The 23763-nt window shown below is 37.0% G+C and overlaps 1 protein-coding gene across 1 annotated transcript in view; it reads right to left on the reverse strand.

The window, feature by feature from the left end:
• EFCAB13 (EF-hand calcium binding domain 13) overlaps nucleotides 1-23763 on the reverse strand; it is a 129383-nt gene that overhangs the window by 20268 nt on the left and 85352 nt on the right. The window contains exons 15-22 of the mRNA XM_062175043.1: nucleotides 18304-18447; nucleotides 16089-16160; nucleotides 12410-12553; nucleotides 11475-11546; nucleotides 8515-8661; nucleotides 5923-6066; nucleotides 5511-5579; nucleotides 2262-2402 (exon numbers count right to left, since the gene is read on the reverse strand). Of these exons, the coding sequence (XP_062031027.1) occupies nucleotides 2262-2402; nucleotides 5511-5579; nucleotides 5923-6066; nucleotides 8515-8661; nucleotides 11475-11546; nucleotides 12410-12553; nucleotides 16089-16160; nucleotides 18304-18447 (933 nt within the window). The remainder of the gene's footprint in view (nucleotides 1-2261; nucleotides 2403-5510; nucleotides 5580-5922; nucleotides 6067-8514; nucleotides 8662-11474; nucleotides 11547-12409; nucleotides 12554-16088; nucleotides 16161-18303; nucleotides 18448-23763) is intronic.

Consider the following 23763-nt stretch of genomic DNA (forward strand, 5'->3'; position numbering starts at 1 on the left):
GTACTTCGGACACTGCCACCCACATGGGAAACTTAGATGCAGTTCCTGGCTCCTGGACTGGCCTGACCCAGCCCCAAGCACTGTGGCCATTTGGGGAGTGAACCAGCAGACAGAAGATCTCTTTCTGTCTCTCCTTTTCTGTCACTATGCCTTTCAAAAAATAAGATCTCAAAAAAAAATGTGATACAATACATAATCGAATACCAATCAACCATAAAAAAGAATGAAATATTGTCATTTTCAACAACATGGACTGAAATGGAGGTTATTCTGCTAAGTGAAATAAGCCAGAACAGAAAGACTACATGATTTCATTCATAATAGGGCTATTCAAATATTTCATGAAAATGCATGATATGCTAAAACAATACAAAGATTAATTTTTTTCACCAAGATAAAGCTGTACTAACTTGTTGTAACATGTTTCCACAGATCCAGTAGGAGGCATTATGATAAAACATCAGTTTGAAAAGAACCTGTAAGAGAGCTACACAAATTCTGCTAAAATTAAAGCAAAAACAATAAATTTATGGTGAATATGGGGTAAAAAATTGGTAAAATCACTGATGCTGGTGCAGGTGTTGTGTCATGGTTAAGCCACCACTGGAATCCCATATGGTACCGATTCAAGTTTTGGTTGTACCACTAAGAGCCTTTAAAAAATCATTGGTACTTTAAAAAGTTGATAGGGACAAAATGCCAACGAAATCAGCAGTTAACAAATGGATAACTCAGTTGAAGAAGGGACAAGACAATGTCGAAGGTGAAGCCCACAGCAACAGATCATCCATATCAACTTTCACAGAAAAAAAAAAATTATTCTTGCTTGTGCTCTAATAATGAGGACCAATGAGGAACAGAAAAACAATAGCCAACACCACAAACAGATCAACTGATTCCACTTACACAATTCAGATTAAAAAAATAAAACAAAACAAACTTCTGTTTCATGGGTGCCAAAAATGTTGCACCCAGATTAGCCACGGACAAGACAGAGATAGCAATCAAAGTTTTAAGCAAGTGTAATCAAGATCCTGACGCATTTCTGTGAAGAATTGTGACAGACAGGGAAATATAGCTTTCCCAGCATAACCCTGAACTCAAAACACAATCAAAGAAACAGCCACCAAGAGGTGGGCAGGGTCCAGTTGAAGAACAGATCAGTCAAGAACAAAAGTCATGGAACGGTTTTGGGGGGATGCTCAATGCAGTTTGCTTCTTGACTTTCTAGACAACTGAAAAATGATGACGTCTGCTTCTCAGGATAGTATTTGGAGAAAGTTATCCCAGACTTTTGCAGGAAAACTTCACCAGTGTCCTTCTCCTCCACAACAACCCTCCTGCTCACGCCTGTCATCAGACAAGGGCAATTCTGTCCTGTTTTCAATGGGAAGTTATTAGGCATCCACCTTAGTCTTGATTTGGCTCTTTCAGACTTCTGGGTTTTTTTTAATTTTTATTAATATAAAGAGAACAGATTTCATGTATTTTATAGATATAATCCTCCTTCCCTCTTTCCTTTAATTTTTAAAATTACATAACTTCAATTTACTTTATAATCACAGGCTTGGTGCACCACTAATCATAATGTTCAACAAGTGAAAAGTAGAAAGACTGTTTTCTAATATCAAAAATATCCTTAAAAAATACCCATATTTCTTCTGGTGACAATGTAAAATTGATCACATGATATGTTTAAATTCCCAGGAACCTCAGTTCTTTAGGGATGGCCTAAATTTCTAGAATCATCACTTAAAAATTATCCTGAAGTTGATAGTGCTTATATTGAGAAATTAAATTACTCTTTTATTTTTCTTTTAGTTTCATTTTCCCATAAACATTTGGAAGTTCCTTCATAGATGAAATCTTAAAAAGTTGATCTCATTGAAGTTGATAATAGAATGTGTTTACCAGAGAGTGGTGACAGTAGGAGGCAGTAGGGATGGGGAAAACTGATTAATGAGTACTAAGCTGTAGTTGGATAGAAATACAGATCAGGTGTTTTATTGTATGGTAAGGTGGATCATTAATAATTATTATGTTTTATATATATTTTTTTTAAAAATCTAAAATAAAATATATTATGCTCACTGCAAATAAATATATATTTGAAAAGACATGTTTACTCTGATTTGCACATTACATGATGTGTGCACAGAGAGAAATTATGGGCAATTTTAATGTATCACTTTATACAATTTTAGCTTATGAGAATATGTATGCTCTCAACAGGAGTCCTGAGAAACAGCTGGAACACTCACCAGCTGTTGCAGAGTTCAGTAACACCTTCGATTGCTTTTCATTTAAAGGTTTCTCTAGGCTGTTCAAGCTAGATAGAAGGTCTTTGACTTCAACTTTTCCATCAGAGATACTATTAATAATGTTCCATGCATCTTCAACTCCTGTGCATACATATTTATGACAAAATGTAAAGGTACTTAGTTGGTGCATAGCAATCTGATTTAAACATTGATTAATTAAATTCATAAAGCTGAACAACAGTAAACCAGCAAAATGATCCCAAAGAAAATGGTTTCATAATTTTAGTGTTTTAAGTTTTAAAATTATCCCTATTCTCCATACACAAATGTTTGACTCAATGACAGTGATATTGATGAGATGCCAATAAAATTATGTTAAATTAACTTAGTTCTACACATTATTCACTTACATTTTTTAATCTCTGTATCCACACTTTTGACTGCCTTGTTATTTATGCCATTCTATTTTCTCCTTCATCATACTTCCTAAAGAGTTATCTATTTGGGGGCTGGCGCTGTGCCACAATGGGTTAAAGCCCTGGCCTGAAGTGCCGGCATCCCATATGGGCACTGGTTCTAGTCCCGGCTGCTCCCCTTCCAATCCAGCTCTCTGATATGGCTTTGGATAACAGTAGAAGATGGCCCAAGTCTTTGGGCCTCTGCACCCACGTGGGAGATCTGGAAGAAGCTCCTTGCTTCGGATGGGCCCAGCTCCAGCCATTGCAGCCAGCTAGGGATTGAACCAGCGGATGGAAGACCTCTCTCTCTTTCTCTACCTCTCTCTGTAACTCTGTCTTTCAAATAAATAAAATAAATCTTTTTTTAAAAAACAGAGTTCTCTATTTTATTAGTCTTTTAAAGAGCCAGTTTTTGATTAATTTCCTTTTGTGTGTGCTCTATTTCAGTAACATAAATTCAACTTTCTTAGTCCCTGATGAACACTTTTTAAAGGGATTGTTTTATTATTCTTTTGACTATGTTGCTGTTTAGTTTCACAATTTGAACATTTAAGATAAAGCATTTTCAGTTTTTCTTATTTCTAATACAAGCATTTAAAGCTATAATACTTCCTGTAAGACTATTTTGGTCACACATTACATGTTCTAATATGTAGTACTCTCATTGTCATCCATTAATAAATAATTTTTAGTATTGGGCTTTATTTATTCTTTAAAAATTATTTAGAAGAACATCTGTTATTTATCTTGAGAGAAGAATTTTTCTATATTCTTTCATAAATAATTTTAATGTTACTACACAGTGGTTAGAATATGTGGTTTCAAGAACTGACTTTAGAAGTCATAGGAATATTTTATTGTGGCTTAAATAATCTACTTTTGTGACTGTTTCATAGGCATTTGAAAGAACGCATGATCAATGCTTTTAGAACACTGAGTCCTTGTGCTAGTTCAGCAGCACATATACTAAAACTGGAATGATACAGAACATTGAGTCCTGTACATTTCTTAAAACAAGCTTATCAATATTGCCATTTATATCTTAACCTCTTTTTCATTTTTAAATTTATTTATTTGAAAGTCAGAATTACAGAGAGGCAGAGGCAGAAAGAGAGAGAGAGGTCTTCCATCTCCTGGTTCACTTCCCAGATGGCTGCAACAGCCAGAGCTGCACTTATCCGAAACCAGGAACCAGGAGCTTCTTCCAGGTCTCCCACGCCATATTATCCATTGCTGTTTCTCCTTCTGTGTACTGCCTTCTTATATCCTACCTCACTTTTCAAGTTTTTTTCTATCTCTAATGCTGATTTGCAGAATTTCCTTATATTTTTGAAATATTAATCATGTGTTAGTTCTAAAAGTTTTAATTGTCTTCTTTTAGTGGTTACATACCTGGTAAATTTTTGAATCCTTCCTTGAACAGAAATTTTTAATTTTTATGTAACTAAATCCTTTTTTATTGTAAGGATGTCTTTTTGGAAGTCTTACTTAAGAAATCCTTCATATCTCCCAAAGCACAGCATTTTCTCCAACATTTTTTCCCTCAGCTCTATGGTTCTATCTTTCAAATACATTTTAACATTAATTTAATTCACTTGAAGATTACTTTTACATGAAGTAGAGATTCTACTTTATATTCCTCCACATAGTAAGCAAATTTCTCAAATCATATACTAAACAATATTTATTTTCCTCCACTGATTGAGGATGTCATCAAGTTCTTATACACAGGAATTTCTGCAGGTCCAATATTTTGGCACATTGGTCTGTTTGTAACATTGTTGCAACAGCATTATAGGGGCCAGTGCCGTGGCTCACTAGGCTAATCCTCCGCCTGCGGCTCTGGCAACCTGGGTTCTAGTCCCATTTGGGGCACCGGATTCTGTCCCGGTTGCTCCTCTTCCAGTCCAGCTCTCTACTGTGGCCAGGGAGTGCAGTGGAGGATGGCCCAGGTCTTTGGGCCCTGCACTCGCATGGGAGACCAAGAGGAAGCACCTGGCTCCTGGCTTCGGATCCAGGCAGCATGCCGCTGTCACGGCCACTTGCGGGGTGAACCAACGGAAAAAGGAAGACCTTTCTCTCTGTCTCTCTCTCACTATCTAACTCTGCCTGTCCAAAAAAAACAAACAAAACAACAACAACAAAAAAAAAAACAGCATTATAGTATGCCTTTGTATTCGGTAAGGGAAGTTCACTATCATTGTTCTTTTTTAAAATGGTCTTAGCCATTCATAAACCTTTAGTCTTTCAAATTTAATTTAGTCTTTCAAATTTAATAACAGAATAATAATAATAACAGAATTATTGTGTTACCCCTGTAAACATCTATGATTAATTGAAAGAATAAAAAGGGAGGCTTGAAGAGCTGGTGTTGTGGCATAGTGGGTAAAGTCACCACCTGCAATGCTGTCATCCTACATGCTGCTCCATTTCCTATCCAGCTCCTTGCTAATAGCCTGGGAAAAGCAGTGGAACATGGCCCAAATGTTTGGGTTCTTGTCACCCACATGGGAGATCTGGAAGAAGCTCTGGGCTCCTGGCTTTGCCTGGCCCATCTCTGGCTCTTGTGGCCATTTGGGGAGTGAACCAGTGGATGGAAGTTCTCTTTCTCTCAGTCTCTCCCTCCCTCTCTGTAACTGCCTTTCAAATAAATAAATAAGTAAACAAACAAACAAATCCTTTTAAAAAAAAAAAAAAAGAGGCTTCATAGAGTTCTGTTAAAAGCTACATACACATCCCAATCCAGAAACATGAAGTTTCTATTTACATCCATTTCAAATATCATACTTACTCTGACACTCAACAAATTCATCAGTTTTGGCCAATTCTCTGATAAAATCTTTAAACTGCACCACTTCATCTTAAAAAAAAAAAAAAAAAAAGGAAGAAACAATTGAGATATTCCCATTAAAAAAAAAACTGTTATAAAACCAGAGCTATAAAACACAAAAATAAAGCAGAATACCAAGTATTATTTCATTATCTACATCATATGCAAATTAGATACCAGATAAAACATATCACAGATATTATTTTGAAATTCAATCTCTTCAATACAAACACATGGATCAAAAAAGTAACAAAAGAATTTCAAATTTTTTTAAGAGAGAGAGAAAGAGAAGGGAATGGATTGTATCTCCTTAGGCATATGCAGTGAAAATTTTTCTATAAAAAATCTTGTTAAGAGTGAAATAATTACTCACCATTAGGATTAGTATTATACAAAGTGTTCTGTATTTTATCATCTGTTAAATAGATTCCTATGGCATTTAAATTTTGTTGAAGGTCAGAAATGGCTGTAACATCATCTTTGTGAATGTTGACATTGTTAAATTTATCTTTATCTTCTGGAAAGACAGGATAATTTTTTGGTTATCAGAAATTTTCATGTTCATTTTTCTTTAAAAAGATAATAAAGTTTCCAAGCATATGAAATTATATTTTTGAAGGCAGTATCATTTATTTGTATTTATGTCCTGCTCTATTATATCAGGTAGTGACAAAAATTAGGAGTCCCAAATAAAGCTCCTGGCTTCTGGCTTCAACATGGCCCAGCTCTGGCCATTGTGGCCATTTGAGGAGTGAACTAGTGGATATAAGATCTCTCTCTCTCTCTCTTTCTCTCTTTCTCTCTCTCTCTCTCTCTCTCTCTCTCTCTCTCTCTCCCCCTATCTATCACTCTGCCTTTCAAATAAATCTTTTTTTAAAAATCAACACAAAAAATCAATAACATTTTATATACCAATAATAAATTTACTTAGAAAGAAATTATATAAGAGTAATCCCATTCATTATAGCTACCAAAAAAATTAGAATTAACTCAACCAAGGATGTAAATGACCTCTACAATTAAAAATATATAACACTAGTGAATGAAATTGAAAAAAAACACAAAATGGAAAGAATTCTCATGTTCATGGATTAGAAGAATTAATATTATTAAAAATATCGGGCCGGCACCGCAGCTCAATAGGCTAGTCCTCCACCTTGTGGCGCCGGCACACCGGGTTCTAGTCCCGGTCGGGGTGCCGGATTCTGTCCTGGTTGCCCCTCTTCCAGGCCAGCTCTGTGCTGTGGCCAGGGAGTGCAGTGGAGGATGGCCCAAGTGCTTGGGCCCTGCACCCGCATGGAAGAGCAGGAGAAGCACCTGGTTCCTGCCTTCGGATCAGCGCAGTGCGCCGGCTGCAGCAGCCATTGGAGGGTGAACCAACGGCAAAGGAAGACCTTTCTCTCTGTCTCTCTCTCTCACTGTCCACTCTGCCTGTCAAAAAAAAAAAATCCATACGATTTAAACCAATTATAGAATCAATACAATCTCCATCAAAATATTTATCATATTCTTGACAGAACTAGAAAAAATCCTAAAATTTATAAGGAGGTATAAAGGATCTCTAAGAGTCAAATCAATCCTAAAAAAAAGAAAAAAGAACAAAGCTGGAGCTATCACAAAACCAGATTTCAAGATGCATTATCTAGCTATTATAACTACAACTATATAGTACTGGCATAAAGAATCAGATTCACAAATCAATGGAAAAGAATACAGATTTCAGAAATGAATCCACACATCCCACACTAATTTTCCACAATGGCACCAGGAACATACACTGGAGAGAGGACAGCCTCTTCAATAAATAGTATGGGAAAAAATTGGGCATCCATATGCAGGAGATTGAAATAAGATACTTACCTCTCACTCTAAAGAAACAACCAACAGAGTCCACAGACAACAGACAGAATAGGAAAAAATATTTGCAAATTCTATATCTGACAGAAAATCAATATTAAGAATAAATAAGGAACTCTAAAAACTCAAAGAAACAATCAATCTAGCTAGGAAAAGGGCAAAGGACATTTCTCAAAGGAAGAACTATCAATGCCTAACAAATACATGACAAAAAATCTTAGTATCACCAGCCATCAAGAAAGTGTATCATCTCAGTCCGGTTAGGAAGGCTGTCATCAAAAAGACAAAAAAAAAAAATAACAAATGTTAGTGGGAAGTCAAGTAAAGGGAACTTTATCCCAACTACTGTTGGGATATATATTAATGCAGCTATTATGAAGAATAATATGGAGATCCTCAAAAAATTAAAAATAGATCTATCATATGACCCAGTTAACCCCACTTCAGGATATGTATCAGAAGAACTTGAAATCAGCATATGAAAGAAATTCATGCACAGAGTTATGCACAATGGCCTAGATATGAAATCAACCCAGGTGTCTATCAACAGATGAATAAATAAAGAAAATGTGGTGGACATAAACAATGGAATACTATCCAGGCATAGATATCCTGATGTTTGCAACTAAACAGATGGAACTGTAGATCATCATAGTAAGTAAAATAAATCAGACACAGAAAGACAAATACCATATGTTTTCCCTCATATGTGGAGTTAAAAATAGTTTATCTGAACTTAAAAGTGATTACTGCAGGCTGGGAAAGGAAGGGATATGAAATCACTCCAGAACAAACATCATTTCAAAGGCATACAAAAACATATACTTTGAGAACAATTTTACAATCCAGATCATGAGAGCATCCAGGAGTATAATATTGCAACAACTAAATTCCTGTAGATATAAAATATATAGTCCAAAATTTGGTCTGTGGTAAAGTATTCCAATAACTTAATTAGCATTTGATAAAAGTTTTAAAACTTTGGATAAAATTTAGAACAGCAGCATCAAAGTCCATGGCTGGTATCAATTGAAAAAAAAAACCACCTAAATAAAATGTGAAAGAAATGTTTGTGACAAGTTGCTGATTATTTGCTTAATCAACTCACCCTTATCAAAGAAGTCATCTACTCTTTTTTGAAGAGTGTCATCAGTAAAATAAGATCTATCGGTGTCTTCAAGTACATATGAATATTTGTCTTTATCAGATTCAGAACTTTTCATACAATCCAATTTATTGATGGTCTCATTCAATGCTACAAACACAGAAAATATAATACAACATTCAGTCCAAAAATCTAAAGTTTTTGAGCAGAACAATAAAGAACTGGGGGCTGGCATTGTGGCATTCCATTTGCAATCTAGCCACCTGCTAATTGCCAGAAAAAAGCTTTCTATAACCCCATTTCCATAGTTTTCTCCACTCCAACAGTTATAACCTCTGATGGTTATAAAGAACCCTTTTATCATTCTTTATTTTAAAGATTTATTTATTTACTTGAGAGGCAGAGTTACAGACAGATGGAGAGACGCAGAGAGAGATCTTCCATTCACTGGTTCACTCCCCAGATGGCTACAACAGCCGGAGCTGGGCCCATCTGAAGCCAGGAGCTGGGAGCTTCTTCCAGGCCTCCCCTGTGGGTGCAGTGGCCCAATCATTCAGGCCATCTTCCACTGCTTTCCCAGGTGCATTATGAGGGAGATGGATCAGAAGCGGAACAGCTGGGACTTGAACCAGCGCCCATATGGGATTCCAGTGCTGCAGGTGGAGGCTTAACCTGCTACACCACAGCACTGGCCACATTCATTATTCTTAAAATTATTTTGTTTAGGGGATGGCACTGTGGTGCAGTGGGTTAAAGCCCCGGTCTGCAGTGCCAGCATCCCATATGGGCACCAGTTCAAGTCCCAGCTGCTCCACTTCTGATGCAGCTCTCTGCTATGGCCTGGGAAGGCAGTAGAAGATGGCCCAAGTCCTTGGACCCCTGTACCCATGTGGGAGACCCAGAGGAAGCTCTTGGCTCCTAGCTTTGGATTGGCACAGCTCTGGCCAATGCAGCATCTGAGGAGTGAATCAGTAGATGGGAGATTCTCTCTCTCTCTCTCTCTCTCTCTCTCTCTCTCTCTCTCTCTGCCTCTGCCTCTCTGTAACTCTGCCTTTCAAATAAATAAATAAATCTTTAAAAAATTACTATGTTCAATGTCTTGGCTTAAGTAGTAGATATTCTCCTATGGACAAAAGTATGTCAAAATTCCTCTAGTTATTCTGTTAATAAGCCTTTCAATAAAAAAGTAACTTCTGTTCTTCATAACTCCTCCCAAACCCCAATTCTTTTCTTTCCACTTTCTGTCCCTATATCCCTATCAGCTAACTTCATTCACATTAGAGAATCCTCATAGTCTCAAGTTTACATGGTAACATCAAAATTTGGAAACAGATAACCAACATCCTTTAATTTAAAAAACAGAGTTCATATTTCTATACTACATTCTTAAAAATGTACCTTTCAGGATTAAGAGAAATGAATAAATTATTAAAATTAGCTTCTTTAAGTAAAATTGAATAATTTGATAGATTGATTTGATCTGTGACATAATCATCAAAAAGAAGTTTTAAAAATAGGTCAAAGAAGAAAGGAAAATGAGTCGAGAAAAAACATCAACATAGCGGGAAAGAAAGAGAACATGAGAGTTCTTTTGACATTTTCTAAAGTATAAAAAGTCATTTAAAAGTTCATTTGAGCAAGACAACCTGATTTTTAAATGATCAAAGAATATTCACAACTATGAAACACATTTTAGCTCTCTGATAAAGAAATACATATTAAAACAATAAAAATTAACTTAGAATTTTTAATAATACCCAACGTTGATATAAGTATGAATGTTTATAACTTTTAGAAGATAATTACACAGTAGCTATTAACATTTTAAATCTGAAAACAATTTTGCCCAGCAAGTCCACAGCTAAGAAGCCTATTCTACAGAAACGCTTATGTGTGTGTGCATAAAGATATGTATAAAGATGTTCATTAGATGTTTACAATAGTAAAAAGTTGCAAATAACCTAAATATTCATCAAAAGGATTATGTATAAAATTATAGTATATCCCTATATATTCTTGACTATTATGTAATCTTCAAAAAAATGTGGTAGGCTTATATAATATAATGGAAAATGAAACAATATCCAAAGTATACCATTAATTAGGAAAAAAGTTATAAAATATTGTGAACAAAATAATACAAGCTTTAAATTAAAATTCAGGATATACCATTATTCATAGATGTAAAATATTAAATGAATATTCATCAAACATTAATAGGGATGTTTCCAGAGGATAATAATAAAAGAGATTTATACATTATATTTCTTATATTTTTTGTCATCCAGGGTTTTTTTGCATTAAAAAATTGGTGTTACTCTATCATAAAGATGTCTTATTTTAACTATTTGAAAAGATAACAACCTAGTGATTTTTTAAATCTTTTCCGTCCCAAAAACACAATTCTTAAATTTAAAAATAAAATATAGTACATTCCCCATAACTGGAAGTGTTTGAATGCAGATGAAACCAACATTTGGCACAGATATTGTCTTAGTCCATTTTTTGTTGCTAATAACACAACACCACAGACAGGGTAAATTACAAAGAGGTTTATTTTGGCTCATGGTTCTAAGTCGAAGAGGCCACATAAGTTGATGGTGGTCTTACTGGCAGAGTGCCAGGGTGGCACAAGGCATCACATGGTGAAAAGCAGGGAACAAGCATATTTGGGTCCTCTGGTCTCATAAAGCCATGGGAATTCAGTCTTGGGATCTCCTAATGACTTTATCTAATCCTAATCATTTCCTGAAGGACCCACCTCTAAACACCAGAGTCAGGTTGCTTACGCTCTTGATATTTCACAGGGGGATTAAATTCCAATGAGTTTCAGAGAGGCCAAACCATAGCAAATATGAGCTCTACAAAGAAACTTCAAGCACCAAATACAATGATCGATTGTATGACCTTTGAATGAGTTCTGTGTTTCTGTCTTTTAATACTTTTAACTATAAAGCTCTTACCAGTAAAATTAGAAAATTTCTGTGTGTTTCTCAAAGCCTGCATAAAGTCTTTAATATTCACCATGTTGTCTTCTGGAAGGAAAAGAGAGAGTTGACATCAAGAACTCCCAGACACAATAATACTAAAAGGTTGCTATGAAAATCAATATGCAGCCTTATATATTTCTTAAATATTTTATTCATAAGGTACTTTTGAATTCATTTCTACCCACTATGTCTTGACATAACTCTATAAGGTTATGGACATATTACTTCTGATTCTACCCATAATGGAACTAAAGTACCAACAAAAATCCAGTTACCTCACTCAGGCATAGGTGGCAAAGCTAATATTTCTACTCACAGAACTTGAATTCTCAAGCTGTTCTTCACCCACTAAATCAATATGTATGTGGGGAGAGAGGATTTCAACAAGTCCACTCTTCACAAAATTTAATCTTGCTTGTTTAAAAGTATTCTATAACTTTAAATGAGGAAATTAAAAGAGGAAAGGCCCCTTTTAGAAGATAAAACTTACAGTAACATAAGAAAATAGTTATAGATCTTGCATACCTCCCTTTATTGTACTGCTATTAAAAGAAATCTGGGGCAGGCATTGTGACATAGAAGATTAAATCTCCACCTGCAGTGCTGGCATCCCATATGGTCACCAGTTCGAGTCCTGGCTGCTCCACTTCTCATCCAGCTCCCTGCTAATGCACCTAGGAAAGCAGTGGAAGATGGCCCAACTACTTGGGCCTCTGCATCCATGTGGGAGACCCAGAAGAAGGTCCTGACTCCTGGCTTCAGCCTGACCCAGCCCTGGCTGTTGCAGCCATTTGAGGAGTGAACCAGCAAATAGAAAATCTCTCTCTCCTTTTCTTAGTCTTTCTGCCTTTCAAATAAATTAAATATATCTTTTTTTAAAAATCTGAAGGTGATACTTAAATACTTACGAGAAACAAAATCTGATTGAAGAATTTTCTGTACCTCTTCTTGAGGCAACTTAATCCCAACACTTCTTAGAAAGTCTTCCAAGTTCTTTTCAGATATCACATCACCTCCAAATGAATCAAGAGCTAGCACAATCTCTCGTAACTCTAGAAATACAGTTATTTGGTAAATAAACTAACTTCTGATTTAAAAAAAGAACAGAAGCTATAAGTAAAGACTCCTGTCAGTGGCACCCAATGGTTTAAGATCATATCTTGAGCTGAAAAACGCAAAATCTCAGAGACAAATTCATCCCTCAGATAAATATATGAGACCAGCAACTCAGTGTGTAAAAACTCCTTGACTGATTACATTTCTCTGGTGCTAAGACAAAACTGGTACAACCAAAATGATTTATGTACCTGAATTTTTCAGTGCAATTATACAAAGTAGTTTGCCATGGAGCTCTACTGTTAGCAATAAACCAACTCATTTTGATATAGGTTAACTAAAGTTCAGATCATGAGAAATACAAAATATGAAATAAAATTCACAATAATTCATTCACCTGGGTTTCCAATTCTACCAAGATTTAATTGTTCCCTAGCAGCTGGAATTTTGCTTCATTTCCAGCAATGATTAAGTCAGACAGACTCACATTCAATTCTTGCCTTCAGGATTTCTGACCTGGAACTGTAATACTACTCTAAGCAAATTATTGCTACTTAACCACTTTACAAAGTTCACAGTCTCACATGTAAAATTGGATAATAATATCTATCTCACAAAGTTGATGTGGATATTAAATATGATAATATATTAGAAACACTTAAAACAGTATAAAAATGTTATGGTCACAACAGTGAGTTGAGAATGATGTTGATAAAAGCCAACAAAAACTAGCAAAAGGAACCACAGCTTCTTAGTACCTTGCTTCCTTGTCTCACTTCTTGTTCCTGTAACATCACTGACAGGCAACTGCAGAACAATCTGAGAGTGGCCAGCACTCGAACACTCTTACCACCTCTGCTTCTTTGTCTTAACTAAAACCTGACTTCCTTTAAAAACACTATTTCCTTGCACAATCGTCTTGAGTGGAGTTTACTCACCTTCTTACACTCCACATACCCTTTCAGCTCAAAGATTATGCCTCCCCTTTGAGGCTAAGGCCTATCACTAAACTATGCCACTCTGCAGACACCATTATATATAATTTTCTGATCATTCTTTCCCATTCTCTGAGGATTCTAGCACCTTAATCACAATTCTTTCTCTACCCCACGTCCTATTATCATCCAATGACAATAAAAATGATCCAAGTCTCAAAGTATTTTAATTCTTGACAAAAAGCCTTCCTTTCCTTTTTAAAAGTTTGCTTAGTTTTAAAATTTAACAACTTTTAGTATTTTGCCACATTTACTTCATATGCAGATGTTATATACATACACATATATACTATATTTTTTTGCTACCAAGGATATTAATATCACAAAATAAGTGACTCTATCAATGATCCTAAGCCTTCACTTCCTTTCCAAAGTCACTTTATTTTCTTTCCAAATGGCTACATTTAATCCTCACTATTACCTAGAATTGCCTACTCTACCTCTAAAATCTTATTAAACTACAGTGTAAGACAGTGACCCAACTCTCTTTAAAATTATATATATGGGGCACCAGTGCTGCAGCTCAATAGGCTAATCCTCTGCCTTGCAGCACCGGCACCCCAGGTTCTAGTCCCAGTCAGGGTACCAGATTCTGTCCCAGTAGCTCCTCTTCCAGTCCAGCTCTCTGCTGTGGCCCAGGAGTGCAGTGGAGGATGGCCCAAGTCCTTGGGCCCTGCACCCCATGGGAGACCAGGACAAGCACCTGGCTCCTGCCTTCAGTTCAGCGCAGCGCCCCAGCCTCAGCGGCCATTGGAGGGTGAACCAAAGGCAAAAAGAAGACCTTTCTCTCTGTCTCTCTCTCTCACTGTCCACCCTGCCTGTCCAAAAAAAAATTATATATATAGGGAAAAACATAACATAAACAAGACTAGTGTCTGCTAATACTAACTGATAGAATTTAAAAGGGAGAGAACGATCCAACATGGGAAGCAGGATACACAGCAGACTCATAGAATGGCAGATGTCCTAAACAGCACTCTGGCCTCAGAATCAGCCCTTAAGGCATTCAGATCTGACTGAAGAGCCCATAAGAGTATTTTAGGCATGGAAAGCCAAGACATTGTGGCAAAAAAAAAAAAAACCTAAATGAAAGATCTCTGCAAGTGAGATCCCAGTAGAAAGAACGGGCCATCAAAGAAGGAGGTACCTTTCTCTGAAGGGAGGAGAGAACTTCCACTTTGACTATGACCCTATCGGAATAAGATCGAAGTCGGTGAACTCAAAAGGCTTCCATAGCCTTGGCAATTCATGACTAGAGCCTAGGGAGATTACTGACTCCATAAACAAGAGTGTCAATTTGTTAAGTCAACAACAAGAGTCGCTGTGCACTTACTCCCTATGTAGGATCTCTGTCCTTAATGTGTTGTTCAATGTGAATTAATGCTATAACTAGTACTGAAATAGTATTTTACACTTTATGTTCTGTGTGGGTGCAAACTGTTGAAATCTTTCCTTAATATATACTAAATTGATCTTCTATATATAAAAATAATTAAAAATGAATCTTGATGTGAATGGAATGGAAGAGGGAACAGGTGCGGGTGGGAGGGAAGTTATGGAGGAGAAAAAGCCATTGTAATCCATAAGCTGTACTTTGGAAATTTATATTTACTAAATAAAAGTTAAAAAAACACTAAAAAATTATATATATGGGGGCTGGCATTGTGGCATAGTAGGTTAAGCTGTCGCCGTAAGTGCCAGAATCCTATATGGGCACTGGTTCGAGTCCCAGGTGCTCCACTTCCAATCCAGCTCTCTGCTGTGGCCTGGGAAAGCAGTAGAAGATGGCCCAAGTGCTTGGGCCCCTGTACCCATGTGGAAGACACAGAAGAAGCACCTGGCTCCTAGCTTCAGATCAACCCAGCCCTGGCCATTGTGGTCATTTGGGGAGGGAACCAGCAGATGAAGGACCTCTCTCTCTGCTTTTGCCTCTGCCTCTGCCTCTCTGTAACTCTTTCAAATAAATAAATAAATAAAATTCTTAACATATATATATGTGTATGTATGTGTATATATATATATATATACATATATATATATATATATAGTTGAAGTAAAGCATAGAATTTTATTCATACTATGCTTATGCTGCTGGTTCCTCTAACCTCTCCAACAAATAGCCCAGGCACAGTGAAACCGCCTTTATTAGTTAGCATTACAGGGGATATTCTGAAAACCAAGTTGCCATATTAGCAGGTTCTTCTGAAAACAGTGACCTCAGACTTGCTACTTTAACTCTTGCTCAAGTGGCCCTTTCTTGCTGGCCTTATAATGCAGTGGTTGGCAATGCCATTCCCCAATCCCTATGATCAAACCCAGATTCATGTACTTAAACTTGAGTCTGCTCTCCTTAATGGCCTAATGGCTCAATGGCTTAATTTCAAAAAATTTCTTTTTCCTCCTTAAAAAAAAAAAAAAAAAAGACCTGTCTTGGAGCCAGCATTATGGCACAACAGCTTAAGCCACAGCCCACAACACCGCAACACCAACATCATCTCAATAAAAGTAAATTTAACAGTCACAATCTAGCACTTGCCTTCTAATCTGGAGGCATCATTCACATTCTTTACTGCTTCTGCAAATTCATCAAATTGGACTTTGTTATCTTCTACAAGAAAAGCATTTTAATAGATCAGCCTCAAAGTCATATCCAATGGAGCAATTGATAAAATGTGAATAACTTGATTATTCATAAGAATTATACTTTCCTTTCATATTTTGAACATTTTGTGGATTACATAAACTGAGTTCTCAATTTCAGTCATTCAATGGAAACTGAACAATCCATATATAAATGTAAAGCTAATATATATTCCTGGGTAAAACTAAAAGATAGACCTCAGTCCAAGTTTAGCCTTTCAATTGTTTGAAAATGAAAATCCTATACTAGATAACTTGAATGACTTCTTTCAGTGTTTGATGATTCCATCACTACAATTTCTAACATAAGTTACACCTATTTCTTATGCAAGAACACACAAGTACTGAATTACAAAGTAGAGACATGGGAGACAGAAGCAGCTTTATGTCCCTGTTTAGAATAGGGAAGATTAATGCAAGGATTCAGAATTATTATAATTTAAGATCATAGACTAGAATAAAGCATAATGAACAAGATGTATATCTAACTTAAAAGCCTATATTTACAGTTTTTTTTAAATATAGCTATGGTTAATGACGTCTTATCTTCTATCTACCATGGCTTTTACATTAACACTTGTGGGGGCCAGCGCTGTGGCAGAGCAGATTAACGCCCTGGCCTGAAGCGCTGCATCCCATGTGGGTGCTGGTTCGAGACCTGGCTGATCCACTTCCGATCCAGCTCTCTGCTATGGCCTGGAAAAGCAGTACAAGATGGCCCAAGTCCTTGGGCCTCTGCACCTGCATGGGAGACCTGGAGGAAGCTCCTGGCTCCTGGCTTTGGATGGACCCAGCTCCGACTGTTGCAGCCAATTGGGGAGTGAAACATCGGATGGAAGACCTCTCTCTCCCTCTCTATCCTCTCTCTGTGTAACTCTGACTTTCAAATAAATAAATTAATTAATTAATTAACACTTGAGTTTCTGGAACTGTGGTATACAGAAAAAAATCACATATTTCTATTGTAGCATTCTTCCTGCTTCTGTGTTTTAGTAGGGCCCAACATCTCCCTTATTACAAAGGCTTTGCTCCTGAATCTATCATTTATCCCAAGTAGTATTAATTACTAAACTTGAATAAAGATATGAACATTCCCCATTTATTCTATGTTCACTGGGCTATGCCTTTTTCCATTAGCATATGACTTACCTGAAAGTACTCAATGCATATTTGATCAATTTGACAATATCAAATATAAAATATTAATATTTTCTGTAGGATAAACAATCTGAAATTCCTTTGTATTTCCTAAATGTATATATTGACATTTTAACCATGTTGGAACACTCTATCCCACTAAGATCTGAAGCTATAAAACCAGCAGAAAAAATTGTTAGAAGTCCCATGACATCGGTCTAGGCAGAGATTTCTTAGATATGACTCCCACAGCAAAATTAATGAAAGTAAAAATAGACACATGGGATGGCATGAAACTAAAAACCTCTACATAGCAAAGGGAAAAAACTAATGAGAGTAAAGAGACAACTTACAGATTGGAGAAAATATCTGCAAATCATATGCCAGACAATGAACTAATACCCAAAATATACAAAGAGTTCAAACTATTCAGTAGTAAGAAAAAATCCTATTTTTTAAATGGACAAGGGATTTGAATACACTTCTCTCAAAAGAAAAAAAATTGTCAACAGATCTATGGGAAAAAATGTTCTGGGGCTGACTTTGTGATGTAACTGGTAAAGCCACCACCTGCATCACCAGCATCGCATATGGGTGCCAGTTTGAGTCCCAGCTGCTCCACTTCTGATCCAGCTAGCTCCCTGCTATTGAGAAAAGCAGGGCGAATGGCCAAAGTGTTGGCCCCTGCAGCCACACAGGAGATCCAGGTGAAGCTCCTGGCTCCGAGCTTCGGCCTAACCTAGCCCCAGCTATTGTGGTCGTTTGGAGGGTGAACCAGCTGTGTCTTTCCCTCTAACTCTTATTTTCAAATAAATAAATCTTCTTTAAAATGTTCAAAATCTCTAATTATGAAAGAAATCCAAGTTAAAAACACAATGAGATACCACCTCATTCTTGGTAGATTGGATGTTATCAAAAACATAAAATAAATTCATATGCTTTTCTATCTTAATTTTAGTATTTGGAATACTCACCGTCAACTTTTACTAGTTTTAGTGCAGCCAGGAACTCGTCTTTCTTTAAGTTACTATTCAAACTACTCAAAGTATTCCACAAATCGGAGACACTCATCTTCTCCTTGCTGAGATTGTGGAAGTCTTCAATAACATTGGGCAATACTAAAGGTCAGAGAAAAACACAATCTTTATGACTTTTTTTATCCAAGAAGTTATTATAGTAAGCTTTCATTGGGAATAGTCAAGAAATTTAGGTCTCTATGGTTAAGAATGATGAGTGGACAAAAGTATTGACAATTTTCAAATATCAAAGCACGATAACATATTTAACACCCAACTTAAAGTATTTTTGAGGATGAGATATTTCAAGAATTTATAATATCCTCATCTTCGAATTTTAAATTTACAAAAGTCTGAACTCACAAACATTTCCAACTGATAAAAACAGTGAGTTAAATAGCTTTTATTCTATGTCCTCCCCAAAAATTCTTGCCTGGCTCCTTATTCCTCTTCAATCTATCACTGTAGAAAATGGAAAGAAGTTTTATTCTTTGGAGGGTTTTAAATGGGAGAGTGAAATTACTTTCTTAGCAATTTATAAAAAATCACTCTGATGCAATACAGAGAATGGACTCTCTGGAAGGTTACACAGTTAGGAAGCTGCTACAATACTTCAGAGGAAAAGAATAACAGAGATGGAGATGATGAGTAGTGAGCAAATTCAAGGTATATTTTGAGAATGAAGCTGAGTATCTAGTGATGAATTGAATGGGAGGGACCATGAAAAACTCCTGGTTTGAAACCAGAGCAACTGCATAGATACTGCTGTCAAATACTAGGAAAAGATCAAATTGTTAAAGAAGAACATATTGAGTACAAAGGGAGTCAAGAGGACATAGAATTGAGGGTACCAAAAATGTAATCCATGCACAGTTTTTTTCATAATAATCACATTACATTAATTTTTGAGGGCCTTTTATGTTATTAAGGTAGTAAGATCATTCTGGAAGAGCCTTCATTAGGAAATGTGACTCAGAGGGCTGGCACAATGGAGCAGTAGGTTACTCTTCCTCCTGCAGCACAGCCATCCCATATTGTTGCTGGCTCATGTCCCAGCTGCTCCTCTTCTGATCCAGCTCTCTGCTATGGTCTGGGAAAAGCAGTAGGAAATGACCCAAGCACCTGGGCCCCTGCACCCGCATGGGAGACTTGGAAGTAGCTATGGGATCCTGGCTTCGAATAGGTCCAGCTCCTGCCATTGCAGACATTTGGGGAGTGAACCAGCAGATGGAAGACCTTTCTCTCTGTCTCTCCCTCTCACTGACTGTAACTCTACCTCTCAAATAAATCAATAAAATCCTAAAAAAAAAAAAAAAAAGGAAAATGTGACTCAGAAAAGAGTATGTATGGGATTATGTTAATATTTAAAAATCAATCAGAAAAGAAGACAGCAAACAAGATCAAAATGGAATGACTGCAGGCGCCGTGGCTCACTTGGTTAATCCTCCAGCTGCAGCACTGGCATCCCATATGGGCACAGGGTTCTAGTCCCGGTTGCTCCTCTTCCAGTCCAGCTCTCTGCTGTGGCCCAGTAAGGCAGTGGAGGATGGCCCAGGTACTTGGGCCCCTGCACCCACATGGGAGACCTGGAAGAAGCTCCTGGCTCCTGGCTTCGGATCGGCATAGCTCCAGCCATGGCAGCCATTTGGGGGTGAACCAATGGAAGAAAGACCTTTCTCTCTGTCTCTCTCTCTCTCACTGTCTAATTAAAAAAAAATGGAATTACTATAAAGTGGGAAGGAAATTAAGAAATTATAGTATAACAAGAAACAAAAGAGAAATTTCCTAAACAAAACATATTAAAAGCTGGTAGAGAAGCAAGATTTTATCCAGCAGTTAAGATGTGCTTGGACACCTGTATCCCATATCAGAGTATATGTGTTTTTGTCTTGGCTCCAGCCCTGATTCTAACTTCCTAGTAATGAGTACCCTGAGAGGCAGCAGTGACAGCTCAAGGTCCCCACCACCTACATGAGAGTCCAGGATTAAGTTCCCTGTTCCCGGCTCAGCCTGATCCAGCCCTGGCCATTGTAGGCATTTGTGGTATGAACTAGAAATGAGGGCTCTCTCTGTCTCCCTTTCTCCCTCTCTGTGTGTGTATATCTGCCTCTCGAATAAGTAATATTTTTGTTAAATAAAATAATAAAATGAACACTACCTGAGATGGAAAGACAAAGAAAAATTCATCATTGGATTTAGTAGAATAAAACTTCAGTTTCTATGAAAAGCAAGTATGGAGTGGTAAGGACAAAACCTGAATGCATGCTTTTATTTTTTTTTACTTTATTTTTTTTTTGACAGGCAGAGTTAGACAGACAGTGAGAGAGAGAGACAGACAGAAAGGTCTTCCTTCCGATGGTTCACCCCCAAAATGGCCGCTACGGCCAGCGTGCTATGGTCATCGTGCAGCGCCAATCCCAAGTCAGGAGCCAGGTGCTTCCTCCTGGTCTTCAATGCGGGTGCAGAGCCCAGGCACTTGGACCATTCTCCATTGCCTTCCTGGGCCACAGCAGAGAGCTGGACTGGAAGAGGAGCAACTGGAACAGAACCAGCACCCCAACTGGGACTAGAACTCGGGGTACCGGAGCCACAGGCAGAAGATTAGCCTAGTGAGCCGTGGCACCAGCCAGAATGCCTGTTTTTAAAGACAGAATTGGTGGGGTCGGAGCTTTGGTACAGTAGGTTAATGCCCTGGCCTGAAGCGCCAGCATCCCACATGGGCGCTGGTTTGAGACCCGGCTGATCCACTTCCGATCCAGCTCTCTGCTATGGCTTGGGAAAGCAGTACAAGATGGCCCAAGTTCTTGGGCCTCTGCACCTGCGTGGGAGACCCAGAAGAAGCTCCTGGCTCCTGGCTTCAGATCAGCACAGCTCTGGCTGTCGCAGCTATTTGGGGAGTGAACCATCTGATGGAAGACCTCTCTCTCTCTCTTTATGTAACTCTGACTTTCAAATAAATAAATAAATAAATCTTTAAAAAAAAAAAGAATTGGTAGTATAGTACACTAAAAATAGCCCGATTCCCCTTCAACCTCAAATAAAAACACTATATACCAAACTTTAAAATATCAATAAAATTGAATTTGATCATGGATTGGAAGGAGAATGAGTTGGATAGGAGAGTAGAAGCAGTGGAGCTAGGGCAATAAGAGGGGAAAAAGAGGACAAAGATGATTCTTAAGTTATGGGCCTAACCAACTGGATGCTAAGCTCAAAAGAAAGGAAAGTCACCAAATGCCAGAAATGAAGAAGAATTGTTAAATATGTATATACCTGAGCTGATGCCACAGTGGTCAGATGGTATGATGTGGAAGTTAAGAAAGCAAGATATATCTGAGCTTTAATCTAACTCTACCTCTTACCAGCTGTGTGACACTATGTAGGGATTTACTTTTTTTCTGATCTCTGTACCTTGGTTTTCTCATTTATAAAATAAACATAATAGAGTTAGTATGAAAAATCATTGAGTTAAATAAAAAGTATATGGAACAGTACTGGTAAACCATCAGTACTGAAGTACAAGTAACAATAATATAAGTTTAATATAACATTACTGTCATGTGGTGCATGTAAGTCTAAAGTTGTAATTGAGATGCTTTCATAAGCCCAGGACTCTGGAAAGTGTTCCTGTCTGAAAAATTATGACTAAAATACTTTGGCTTCCTTTCCAGGCACATTCAAGAAGAAAGCATGTTCCCTTCCTGAAGTCTGGACATGGGAAAAACATCTCTAATGATAATCTAAATCTCAAAGCTACCGTGTGTGAATGTGATGCGAGGTTTCAAATTGAACAATTTACATAATACAAAAATTCCAAACCCTAACCTAACATAAAATAATATAAAGTTCCATAGGAATTAACATAAAAGTGACACAGCTAATTATTATTATGGGAAAAAAATAAGTTAGATCCCAATTTCTCTTGATACATAAGAAACAATTCCATGTAAAATAAAGACTAAAAGATGAAAATCCTTAAAACTTTTAGAAGAAAATACTGGAAAATTTCTTACTGTCCTCAAAACTGAGGTAGATTTCTGTTTGCTATATAAATCAAAGTTACCTGTTAAATATGAGAGAGGTAAGGGTTTGGATAGGCTTGGAAGTTTGAGAGAATGGAAATTTTAAATAATTATTTCAAAAAGTGGAAGAATAGCTAACTGTAAAAAAAAAATCATAATTCCTGGATAGCACTGAAGGCTAGCAAACAGTGAACACTGATAACCAAAATGCTCTGGTGGTATCCTGAACAATCTACTCAGCTGTGATTTTTCACAGAACAATCTTCTCCTTGTGATTTTTCTCCAGTAATGCTGTCAACCACAAGAAGGCAGGGTTCAATTAGGGCTGAGAGTTTAGCAAGACGGGTGGAACAAAATCACAAAGAAGCAAGAGAGTTTAGCAAAATAGGTATATAAAGAACAAGAATTTAACTGGGGGCCGGTGCCGTGGCGCAGTAAGTTAGTCCTCTGCCTGCGGTGCCTGCATCCCATATGGGCACCGGTTCTAGTCCTGGCTACTCCTCTTCCAATCCAGCTCTCTGCTGTGGCCTGGGAAAACAGTAGAAGATGGCCCAAGTCCGTGGGCCCCTGCACCCACATGGGAGACTGGGAAGAAGAACCTGGTTCCTCCTGGCTTTGGATCAGCACAACTCCAGCCATTGTGGCCATTTGGAGAGTGAACCAACAGACGGAAGACATTTCTCTCTGTCTCTCCCTCTCACTCTCTGTAACCCTACCTCTCAAATAAATAAATAAAATCTTTTTTTTTTTTAAAAAAAAGGATTTAACTGGATAAGGATTAAAAGCAAAAATAAGAGGAGAATCGTGGATAAGGGGAAAGTAGAGAAGTAAACGAGTGGAAAGCACCAATGAGATATATAGAACCAGAAAAGGAGGTTTGCCCTGAGCAGTTTGATGAAAAAAGGTGAAAATGTAAATATAAATATGCATTATTAATAATCAGAAAAATATATAACATAGATATGATTAAAAATAATATAAAACTGTTCTAATAAAATTTTAATATCCATGAAATTGAAATTCCTATGAGAAGTGAAATGACAATACAAATAATTTCTTCATCTTTATTGTTGTGCAGTCTAATAGGAGACAAAATTGATTTACATTATGAGGTAAAAATAACTGTTACTTAGAATCTACTACTACCAAGTATTTAAAAATAAAATAATACAATGCTACTTTTAGTCCAAATTTTAAAGTGTTAACTGTATTCCATTAAAAATATACACATATGACCCTACATTTCTTTATGGTAAGCTTCTTAATGTAAAAGACTATATTTTTCATGTTAGCACAGTTATATATATATAAAGCCTAATATAAAGCCTATACATATTAATGGCTCATAAATATTATTGAATAAATTGGAAGACAGAAACAAATACTGAAAAAACAG

This window comes from Lepus europaeus, chromosome 18, assembly GCF_033115175.1.
Source record: "Lepus europaeus isolate LE1 chromosome 18, mLepTim1.pri, whole genome shotgun sequence".
Taxonomy (NCBI): domain Eukaryota; kingdom Metazoa; phylum Chordata; class Mammalia; order Lagomorpha; family Leporidae; genus Lepus; species Lepus europaeus.